An 11,817-nucleotide genomic window follows, 5' to 3' on the forward strand; every position below is an offset into this window, starting at 1 on the left:
TGCCGGGGTCCGGCCTCCGAGGTTTAGTCCGTGGACTCTTCCCTTTCTAAACGTCTATAGTCTGCCCTTCTCTGCTTCATAGCTCTTCTCAAAGTGTCCACCTTCAGACTCTTCCATTAGTTGACAAGAACAGTATACTAACGTCCAAGGAAGGTTGGATCCCTCATCTGGACAGAAAATCCATATTTGGACAATGCACATCCTCTGCAGGGCAACCAGGAAAGTAGGCGGTCATAGAGCCCTGGGGAGCCCACGGTTCAGCCCCCTTTGTGGCAACACTAAAGAGCTAAGAGGTCAGTTTGGTAATTCCTAAGGCTAAGCCCTTATAACTATAAATAAATACGCAGAATGAAAGGAATGCAGGAAAGAAAAACAAATGGAGGAAAAAAGGAAATGAAAAACCTGACTTGATTTCATTGAGAAAATTAGTTTTTAAGATGCCCTTTGTGTAGCAATTACATCAGTGCCTTGCCGTGCAAATGCCCAGGAGATTTCTTCCCAAATGTACATCCCCTTAGCTAGACCTTGGTGTTCCTCATAGGCTGAGGTTCAGTAATCCTGGGAAAGGAGAAAGGTTTTTGTGGACTGTGTCAAGCAGGAAGAAAAGGCCTTATGAACCACAAAACTGGATACTTTGTAAGGTACAGAACAGTCAGCACTTTCCTCTGAGGAGAGAACACACAATTGGCATGAAAGTGACCCAAGCAATGGGGTGAGTTGGAGAAGGTCCAAAAGTAGAGGAGGTCCAGCTCCTTTTGTTCTCTGGGGCGTCACAAAGGGGCTCACTCTGTGCCCTGCCTGTGTCTGACCAGATGCACAGCCCCGGTCCCATTTCCACGCCATTTGTGGACCGATGTGAATTGGATAGTAACATCAGGATGCTGGCATCGGGGAAGGTTGTACTTTGTTGGCTTTTTCCCCCTGTGGTTTTTCACCATCTGTTTCTTTTAATGCATAAACAAGGAAAATGACTGGTTTGGAATGCAAAGTTTTTAAAAAACCAGATGACCACAGGCATCCTCTAAATGAGAAAGAGAGAGCACGCGGGGGGTTCTGTGACATTTGTCAGGAAGTGAGACCTTAAATACCGGGAAGCATTAATGCTCCCTGCCAGGGACGATCTGCAAAGGCAGGGCAGAGCCTCGCTGGCGACCCGCCTTCCTGAGGTTGTGCCTTATGTTTACATGTCACCAAGCGCTATTTTCAGATACTAGCACCACCCCATCTATCTCCCAGCCCCGCTCCCTTTTTTAAACTAAAGATGAAACCCGTCTGCTGGCCTTCAGCATAACCAGCCTTGGTTTTCCATTAGCGTTATTACTAACTTGGCAACCTTGGATAGAAGCCACTCTTAGAAACTTGTAGACTGAACAAAAGCTGCGCTGTGAGCAGGTTTTATTAAACAGCCAAAACAGAGAGCTATAAATAGAGGAGCTGATGAGACAGACCAAGAGAAGATGCTTCATTTCTCTCCTGGACAATAGCGAGTGAAGAAAAAAATTATATAAGGGCATTGGGAACACAGTGTATCTTTCTTGAGCAAAGAGCAGCCTGCTTTAAAAAGGAAGATTTGCTCTGCACAGCACAGTAGCCACTTTGTAAACTGGTTCTGTATGTTGCATGCCAACAAACCTTAAAGCAAGAGATTCCTTTTTCAAACCCGAGGCAGTGGCGAGATTGGATGGGATGGTGGCTGCATACTAATCTCGTTTACCTTCATTGCAAGCCATAATCAGCTACAAGCACCAGGGATTTAAAAGCAAATTGAACCCGGGCATTTAGAGCCCCCAGGGAGAAGGGCACTGGTGCATTTGGCTGAGTTCCACCCATTTCGGGGTAAGATGGATATGAGCATTTTTTGCATAGTTTTGCAGGCAGCCTGACGCCAGAGTTTTCACATTAGAGAAAGGATAAAAGATGATGGTTTCTTAGGGAACAACATACTCTTCCTAATTTGCAGTGTCTGTTCTCACAAATGTCATGAGCAATACTTAGGTGGGTGCTGTTAGCACTCGGGGGACAGGGGTTAGGCAGAAACAAGACCCTAGTCATTTAGAAGCTTTGGGGGGATTAAATATATTTTCGGAGGAGTTTAAGTTCCAGTCGTTTCTCTACCTGTGCTTAGGACACAATGAAGTGTGTAGATATGAAAATGCGAGCCTGTCGGGTGAGATTTGTTTCATTGACATTGGTTCCAGATGCTCGAGCTGCGATGAGTGTACTTGACTTTTGACATCACTTGGACGTAGGTAGCGTCTGGATGTTTGCTTCCCCGGTGGAAATGGGAAAATGATTAGACCTCAACTCTCTTCCTGGTCGGCTCCCAGACTCAGTATTTCATGTGTTTCGTTCGTTGAAATGAAAGCTCCTGGAGGCTTCCAAGGGCAGCGCTGTGTGAACCTTCATAAAAGTACTCTAGTGGCCTATGGAATTTTAGTTATAATCATACTAACGTCAGATGAAGAGGCTTCCTGGGGAAGGTATGAGAGGAATTTTAAGTGGCCGAACTCTATTTACAAATAGTTTCAGAACCTTTTTTTTTTTTTTTTAAATGCTGTGCTTTTGATGCTCCAAAGGGTTGATCTAGGACTTTCCTAATTCAAACATGATTCTCCTTTCAAGTACCTTTGGGAATTCAGACTTTATCTGACTAACTTTGAGGTGATTTTGTTACCATGAGGAATGGGGACAGAGGTATTTCAGGGAATGGTTCTTCACTGGGATTCAAGAGGGATTTAAAAGTTTACCGTTGTCTCCTTCCTTTTGTCTCTTCCCTCTTTCTTTGTGTGTGTGTGTGTGTGTGTGTGTTGTGGGTTTTTTTTCTTTCTTTCTTTTTAGTTGGGTGAAAGATGAGGGTGGAGTGTCTGATTAGGAGGAGGCTAGGAGATGCCCTCAGGACTCGGCTTGGAATTTTACCCCCGTGTCTTCCTGTCCACAGGTGATCACGCCGATGAGGACAGGCCACGGCTATGTGTACGAGTACCCATCCAGATACCAAAAGGACGTCTATGATGTCCCTCCTTCCCAGACCGCTCACGGGGTGCGTACCAGAAATGTGGTCACTGGGGAAGAGGGCGGCTTTGCTTCAGGGCTACAGAGGAAAGGGCAGTTCACAAAATATGTACAGGTCATGTGACGCTTTATTTAGGTTGTCTATCCAGGGGCCATTTTAGCCAATGTTTTAAGGTATGTTTTCTGGCTTTGCTTTAGTAGGGAATCGAGGCTTTGATCTAACAAAGCTCTTATTGCTTATCAATTTATCAGGCAGCATAAAATTTAAGCTACAATTTAAAATACAGACAGTGCAGGCAGTTTACCTAAGATCATTTTTATATTCAGTCTAAGTCAAAGAATACAAAATTGAAAAAGAAAAATTCCATCAATCCTTTATTACATAGAATTCAGCCGAAGAGCAAGGGAACACATAACCTGGTAAATAAATCCGTCATTAAAAGCTTAGTACGTAAAAAATGACACGTATAAGCCATTTCCGTGCTGGGTAACTCTGGTGGGGTGTTTCTCTTCAGGTGTACGACATTCCACCGTCGTCTGTGAAAGGCCCCGTGTTCTCAGTTCCAGTGGGAGAGATAAAACCTCAAGGGGTCTATGACATCCCTCCTACCAAAGGGGTAAGTGAGCTACTACAGAGCAGCAAAAAACGTGTGTGTGTGTGTGTGTGTGTGTGTGTGTGTGTGTGTGTGCGCGTGTGTGCGTGTGTGTACTGGGATAAACAAACCAAAGAGGAGAAGCTAGCCTTTGTAAGAGAGTACAGAGAGGGAAGAGAAGGGGGGAGGGAGGAAGAACCGGCAATAAAGATAATTCTAGGAATTCCATATTTAGGGGCCCACACTAAAAAAACGGGGAGTCGGTAAGGAGAGCCGATAAGAAGGTAAAGTAATCAATTCCGTTTGGCAAGCGACTGCTGTATCTCATGTAGCTCACGTTTATATAGGGTGTCACAGCTTACTCAGGCCGTACATATGTGGGTTAACGCATTGGACTCATTCTGCCCAGGAAGTACAGTCATCCTGATTCTGCAGATGAGGGAACCGTGTCTCAGAACACTGAAGCGGCTTAGTGGGCAGCACACGGCTGACAGGTCCGGGAGAGACCCTAGGCCTCCTGACGCCTGGCCGGGGCTGCTGATGCATCACCTGCCCTCCCAGCCTGCAGCAGCTGAGGAAGGAGCCCCAGGAGGTGCTCAGCGATGCAGGCCCAGGAGAGCAGCGCAGGCAGGAGGGGTCCACGCAGGGCAGCGTGGAGGCCAGGGAAGGATGCACTTGTCAAAGGGCGGGGGAGGTGAGGGCAGGGAGACGCTTAGGGGTGGAGGGCGAGCGAGAGGGAGGCAGCGCCTGGCCCTCATCCTGACGTACCGCTCAGTTTCCGCACCGTCACATGAGCCAACTGAGCGAATAACAGCTTCGCTCTCCACTTGTTTTTCAGGGATACGCCATTCCACCTCCTGCCTGCAGAGATGAGGCCGGGCTTAGGGAGAAAGAATACGACTTCCCCCCTCCGATGAGACACGCCGGCCGGCCCGACGGCAAACCCGAGGGCGTTTATGACATCCCCCCAGCCGGCACCAAGCCCCTGGGGAAGGACCTTCACGCTAAATATAATGGCGACGCTGCAGCGGAGCTGGCGCCACGGAGACACCAAAGCATTTCCCTGAGCCACCCGGCCCCGCAGCTGCGCCAGCCCGGGGGCTCCCAGAACGACGCCTACGATGTCCCCCGGGGGGTCCAGTTTCTGGCACCGCCAGCAGAAACCGGCGGGAAAGCAAACCTCGAAGAGAGAGACGGGGTTTACGACGTGCCGCTGCGCAACCCGCCGGACGCCAAAGGCTCCCAGGATGTGGTGGACGGCATCAACCGGCTGTCCTTCTCCAGCACCGGCAGCACCATGTCCACGTCCTCCACCACCTCGAAGGAATCTTCGCTGTCTGCCTCCCCATCCCAGGACAGAAGGCTCTTCCTGGATCCAGACACGGCCATCGAGAGGCTCCACCGGCTGCAGCAGGCCCTGGAGATGGGCGTCTCGGGCCTGATGGCGCTGGTCACCACCGACTGGCGGGGCTACGGGTACATGGAGCGACACGTCAACGAGGTCCGCGCCGCTGTGGACAGGGTGGAGCTGGCCCTGAGGGACTACCTGCACTTCGCCAAGGGGGCCACGGCCAACGCCTCCTGCCTGCCGGAGCCCCCCCTCCACAACAAGATGAAGCGGGAGCTCCAGAGGCTGGAGGACTCCCATCAGATCCTGAGCCAGACCAGCCATGACTTAAACGAGTGCAGCTGGTCCCTGAATGTTCTGGCTGTCAACAAGCCCCAAAACAAATGGGATGACCTGGACCGGTTCGTGATGGTGGCAAAGACAGTGCCAGACGATGCCAAGCAGCTGACCACGACCATCAACACCAACGCGGAGGCCCTCTTCAAGCCGGGCCCTGGCAGCTCGCATGGGAAGAGCGGGCCTGAGAGCATCACGAACTCCGCGGAGTGCCCACACGCCAGCTCCCAGGTACAGCGGCTGCATCCCGGGGACCACAAGGCTCCAGCCCTCAACAAGCCACTGCCCCCAAGCCTGGGCAAGGACCAGCCCCCTGACTGTAGCAGCAGTGACGGCTCGGAACGGAGCTGGATGGATGATTACGACTATGTCCACCTCCAGGTAAAGAACCAGACTCCTACGGCACCTACACTCACATGCAGGGGCCTGGGGCTAATGCCTATAAGGCTGGTAGCTAGACTACCAGAGCCGAGACCAAGATTAATGTTCAGAAACACGATGAACGGTTCACAGATTGGAGGCAGTGTTGTCCAGTAGGAAGAATACTGGCCTGAGAGTCCTGAGTCCTCTAGACTTTTCCGTGACACTGTGTCACCAGCTTCTGTAACCTCATCTCACTGCCTCATTTGCAGAATGAACGAAGTGCAGGGGTGGATTAGATCTGATGGATACGCTTCAGGCGAGCAGGAGGAGACTCCCCAAGTAGGTTAGCGGGCCCGCAAATAGACATACCAGCTCCACTTCTGTTTGCATTTCATGATACGGTTCTGCACGATACCTTATTTGGAAAAAAGAAGTAGGGCGAGGGGTGTTTCACGGTTAAGGAAAAAGATTTGAAAACCTCTGAATTTCTAAGGTCCCTTCAGCTCTATACTGTGTATGTGTATGTGTGTAGCATTACTCACAGAGAAACTTAACCCCACCATAGGCTGACCTTGTAGAGCACTGGGCATTTGCCAATTGACCTAGAACTTAACGGCATAGGGAAATCGGGCCGTCACAGTCTGCGTCCTCCAGGTGGAAATTCCACCAGGTTGACTCAGGATCCTGACAGCTTTCCCTTCGGGGGATTCAAACATTCTACAAGATCCATTATTTAGAATTTGCTTCACTATCTTATTCTGCCATTCTTTTCATTTGACTGACAGCCATGAAGTCTCCTGAGGATTATGACACACAGTTCCTTTGCCTACAACTGGGGAGGGGAGAGCAGAGCCACACCTTGTGTTGAAAAGAAGTATGGGGAGGGAGTAGACCGAGGCATTAAACACTGACCTGGCTGGTTGTCCAACTCTGCCTCTTGGGAAATGCTAATTTGGTGTAGAGCTGTAGATGACTGAAAGAAACTAGAAATACAATGTGGACCATGTTTAGACCCCCGTTAGGGGGTTTATGGGTTTGCATATAATCTATTAGAAAAGAGCGCTGAGAAAAAGTACCGCTTACGGAGGTTTGAAGGGGGCCATGGTTAACCTCCAAAAACGGTAAAGTGGAGCGGACAGCGTGACACCCCACATGCTAATGGGTTTTAGTTTTCGGTTCTCATCCGCACAGTGACTCTGGAAGTCTGGCCGAGAAGCCCTGCCTGGGGTTCACAGGGCCTAACTGGGCATGCGGGAAATTGCCAAGGCAGCGGAAAATGGAAGAGTATTCACGTGTCTGTCAATGAAATTGTTAGCATAAGCGAATCCTAGTGGTGACGTCATGTTTTCTTTATGTTGGAAAATAATAGGGTAAGGAGGAGTTTGAGAGGCAACAGAAGGAGCTCTTGGAAAAAGAAAACATCATCAAACAGAACAAGATGCAGCTGGAACATCATCAGGTACGTTCGATCAGAACAAAAACTACTTGGTATTGAAAAGATTTCCCACTTAATAAGGAAACTATAACTTCAAAAGATCATGGTTTTGATCCTCCCAGTACACTTTGGCATAAACAAGCTCCAAGGCACATAATAGGGTATAAGAACAAAGAGAAGGTCTATGGCCTTAGTAATCTAGCTGGGTGTACCTGGACCATGTCCAAATACAGTTTTTCCAGGCTAAGCCTGTACATCTAACATATTAAGACTATTGGGCTAAGGCGGTTGGTCTCAAGGAGTAAGACGCACTCAAGCTGGCCCAAGCAAACAGGTTTTGTAGTAAAGCCACAATAGGGGAATCTGAGAACAGAAAATGAGGATATAGCCATGTCTTAAGGCACTAGGACTGTCAGTGTCCTCTCCTTCCTGGACTAACTTGGTGTCTCTCTAAGTTGACTTCCTTGGCCTCTATTTTCTGGTAGTTTCCTCTGATTATCTACTCATTTGGTTCCCCTGTAACTTCACAGAACCCACAGCTGGACACTCAAAGCCTTTCCTATATATAGTTTTTCATCTCAGCTTCCTCACTAATAGTCAGCCCCTTCTGTGGTTTATCAAATTCCTTAAAAAAGAGTCTGGGCCATTATCTATCTCCCTCTGTCTCTCTGTCTCTATCATCTCTATCTCTGTCTCTCCCCAAGCCTGTGGCTTGGCTGTTCTTGGTCCAATCTAAGGGGAGGAGGGCAGGATCCAGTGTTTTCAAAATATATCCAAGTCCATTTACTAAGGGCTTTGGGCAAGGCAGTTTCATTCAAAAGTTGGGCATGAGTGGGGCAAATAATAATGGGTATTGCTAATACAAGGGCACAAAAATAACGAGAAATGGATGGAGGATTTATAGGCCTTTTAGGATGAACTGAAATGGCATGTAGGGACATGAAATGGCGCACTGAACTCAGGAAACCAGAGTTCTAATCTGTGCTTTCTGGCCAACCAATCATATGACCTCAGGCAAGTCACTTAACCTCCCTGAACTTCCATTATTTCTCTATAAAATGAGAAAGTCCCTCTCCCCTCCGACCTAATGAGATGATATATTTATGAACATACTTGCAAAAGCATAAGCTGACTGTCTTGAAGCATCGCCCTGTATCTGTTTATGTTTGCTTTGGCATTTGCCCAAGTAAGACTGCAGGGCTTTGGGGAACTTGTTGAAATCATAGTAATTCCTAAGAAGAAAACAGAGTCTACAGAAAAGGAAAGCTCGCTGTGCACTTCTCAGGGGAGAAGCTGCGTGAGGTTAACCCTGCTCAGACGCAACCCTATTTCAGGGCAGAAGACTGAGTCCTAAACTCCAGTCACAGATAGATAGTCCTTGCCTGTAAAAGAGAGCCTCTCCTGACACTTGTTGCAATAGCTGGAAATTATTATCATTGCAGTTTAAATAATCCACCAGCTGGGGGCAGTGAGGAGAGAAGGGAGAAAGCTAACACTGAGTCTGACCTTGTGTGAGGCCCCTTCCTTTCGACCGCTCTGGGGGGCTAAGCGTTATGATGCACAGCCTGCGTTCAGATTCCCTTAGAGAAGTTCTCTTCCACAGTGCACGTGTATTTATATGCAGTAGTCTACCCTGTAGTGCTGGATAATAACATTTATAAATCTGGACAGAAAGAGTAGGAGAAATAGAAAAGGGTCATGGATTGTCATTTATCTAAGTGCCTTGAAGGGACAAAAGGCTTTCCCCCAGAAGGAGCAAACTGTCAGTGACTGACTTGACAAAGAGATCCCCACGTTTGCTTTTCCCTGGCCACCTCTCAACATGTAATAAACATTTACCTAGAGTCTCCATTATACCAAGCACTATTCTAAGCACTTTGCAAATATTAACTCATTTAACCTTCGTAAAGGTGTAGGTAACAAAACCCTATGCTGCCTTCCAGCCTGAGGAGAGAAGAGACCAATCGTGTCCAATCACAGAAGTCAGAGCTGGAGGACTCCTTAGGGATCCTCTTTGTCAGCCTGTACAGTTCACAACTTAGGAAAGCCAGGCGACTGGACAAGTGTTGGCATCTAATAAGCACCTCACACTGGGATGAAGATCCCTGCGTTTTAACTGCGAGCCCTGGTTAATTTCCATGTCGGCACATCGCCTCATCCTTAACAAACTCGGCTTTTTCCTTCCCTGCAGCTGAGTCAGTTCCAGTTGTTGGAACAAGAAATCACAAAGCCCGTGGAGAACGACATCTCCAAGTGGAAGCCCTCCCAGAGCCTCCCAAGCACCGGCAGTGGCGTGGGCGCGCAGGACAGGCAGCTGCTGTGCTTCTACTACGACCAGTGTGAGACCCATTACATCTCCCTCCTCAACGCCATTGACGCGCTCTTCAGCTGCCTCAGCTCGGCACAGCCCCCGCGGATCTTCGTGGCGCACAGCAAGTTCGTCATCCTCAGCGCCCACAAACTGGTGTTCATCGGAGACACGCTGACGAGGCAGGTGGCCGCCCAGGACGTTCGCAACAAAGTGATGAACTCCAGCAACCAGCTCTGCGAGCAGCTCAAGACTATAGTTTTGGCCACCAAGACGGCCGCGCTCCATTACCCCAGCACCTCCGCCCTGCAGGAGATGGTCCACCAGGTGACCGACCTGTCCAGGAACGCGCAGCTCTTCAAGCGCTCTTTGCTGGAGATGGCGACATTCTGAGCAGCAAAAGAGAGACTGACTTGGATTACTGAGGAAAACTGGAAATACTCTCTGGTTTTTGTAAAGCTTATCTATTTTTGTAGATATTTTATATGAAAATGAAATATTTTAACACTTGATGGGTTAGACTACATTCAGGGAACTCTAGGGGAACTTTTTTTTTTTCCTGCGTGGTTCTTGTGTACACATCTAAGCATCTAAGACGTAAACTGTACAGAATCCTGTCCGTGTGTGTGTATGACTGTGTGTTCATGTTCGTTCATAGACGTTTGTCTGATACATTCCATTGAAAACCATGAATTAAGAAGCACCTTAGTAAGCACCTCCTAATGCTGCATTTTTTTTTTTTTAAGAAAACATACCAGCTGGTTGTAATATTGCTCTACATATACTAGCGATTATTCTGAGCCTGTCACGCCCAAGTCTGGGAAGCACAGTATATTTGCAGGTGTGCACCTTCCAGTAAGGAGGCATGCTATGCCTTGTTTTTGTTTTTGAAACCCCTTCCAAAACTGGCTGTCTTGGGCGCGTTATTGCAAGATGCCTCATTTCTGGTTGAAAAAGCCCTCTTAGAGAGAAAGTTTCAGAAAGTATACGTTAATCTAAACTCTGACGTGTTAGGTGCTGGAGGAGTGACACGTGTACTTAGGGGCCACGTCCCCACTTAGGGTTGTTTCAGCATGGAGAGGACGTGTTTCCGCAGGGCTTTTTACTCATTGGCATTTATGAGTGACTTGGCCATGCGATTTTCCAAAGGATGTTTTTAGATTTGCAAAAAAATATATTATTTGCAACAGGAATTCATAAAGACACATCAGACTATGACCATCCACAAAAGGAAGGATGGGCCCATCTGCCAGTTGTAAGTAGGGGCCTTTCTGACTCTCAACATTCCCTTAGGTGCTACTACCCCATTACCTGAGGGAAACTGGCCAGTTCCTTGATCACCGAAACATTAGAGCCACAGGCCACATCCCACTCTAAGAGAGTCCGGTGCTTGATCCTGTACCCTCCCTAAAACATGCAAATGCAGGCCCAGCACTCAGAGCAGCTGTATGGAGCCCATCTAGGCGTCACAGCTCTGTCTGGCCAATGACCCTGTGCACACGGCTCACCACCGTCTCCCAGCTCGGCACAGCATCCGTCCGTTCCACAGTCTGTCCTCTCGTACCTGCTGGGGTTGGCACAGCACAAACACACCACAAGCCGTCAGATTCATCACGCTTCTTACCCCAGGGGGTGAATGTAGTCACATATTACCAAGTCAAGGAGCAAATTACGGTTTATCAGTCCAGTTTTTATTTAATAATGCTATTCCAGCCGACTGGAAAACATTTTGGTTTGCGACATATGCCTTGACTTAATTGAGCTTGCTTGTTTGAAACAACCAAATCATTGGAACAGGAAAGGATTTAGGCGAGAAGGATGCATGATCTAAGTGGGATACGAAATAATCAGTGAAACTTACCCTAGAAGTGCTTTGATTCAGAACCACCGCTCTTGTAGTTCTTGACGTTCTGCTGTGCCAGAAGAAGCTGTATTGTTACAAGAAAGAAAGTGTGCACGAAGGAAGAAGCAGGTTGCTGAAAATCAACGAAGAGGAGGTTGAAAAGTGTCCTTGTAGATTTCATTGTCTAATGTGCATCTCTTAGGAGATGACAGACTTGAGCAAAGTGGTGGCATTTCACGTGTTCCGAACCAAAATGTTCAATCTGTATCTCTCTCTCCCACATTGTATATACAGGCTGTTTTCAAATCATTAAAATTTTAGATGTCTGTTTTCATAGGCATTGGGTTTTCTTTTTCTATATTTCTTTCCTTGTCTCAAAATTAAATATTAGCTTATTTCGGCACTCCTAATATAGAAAGTTAAATTATGGAGATTTTATCGATATTATAGATCTGGATTTTTGAGTAAAATTGAGTGCTATTTTTTCATTTTGCATCATTTAAGGAAAATTCTGGAATTTGTGAACATTACCAAACCCAGACATCTGGAACAAAGCTGCTCTTCACCAGAAAGCCTCTG

The 11,817-nt window shown here is 47.7% G+C and overlaps 1 protein-coding gene across 1 annotated transcript in view; it reads left to right on the forward strand.

Moving 5' to 3' along the window:
• Nucleotides 1–11,544, forward strand: part of NEDD9 (neural precursor cell expressed, developmentally down-regulated 9) — a 44,671-nt gene extending 33,127 nt beyond the window's left edge. The window contains exons 3-7 of the mRNA XM_082848322.1: nucleotides 2,939–3,040; nucleotides 3,528–3,629; nucleotides 4,444–5,670; nucleotides 7,022–7,111; nucleotides 9,279–11,544. Of these exons, the coding sequence (XP_082704448.1) occupies nucleotides 2,939–3,040; nucleotides 3,528–3,629; nucleotides 4,444–5,670; nucleotides 7,022–7,111; nucleotides 9,279–9,788 (2,031 nt within the window). The 3' untranslated portion in view covers nucleotides 9,789–11,544. The remainder of the gene's footprint in view (nucleotides 1–2,938; nucleotides 3,041–3,527; nucleotides 3,630–4,443; nucleotides 5,671–7,021; nucleotides 7,112–9,278) is intronic.
• Nucleotides 11,545–11,817: the final 273 nt, after the last annotated feature.

Source organism: Leucopleurus acutus (assembly GCF_964270905.1).
Source record: "Leucopleurus acutus genome assembly, chromosome: 10".
Lineage (NCBI taxonomy): Eukaryota > Metazoa > Chordata > Mammalia > Artiodactyla > Delphinidae > Leucopleurus > Leucopleurus acutus.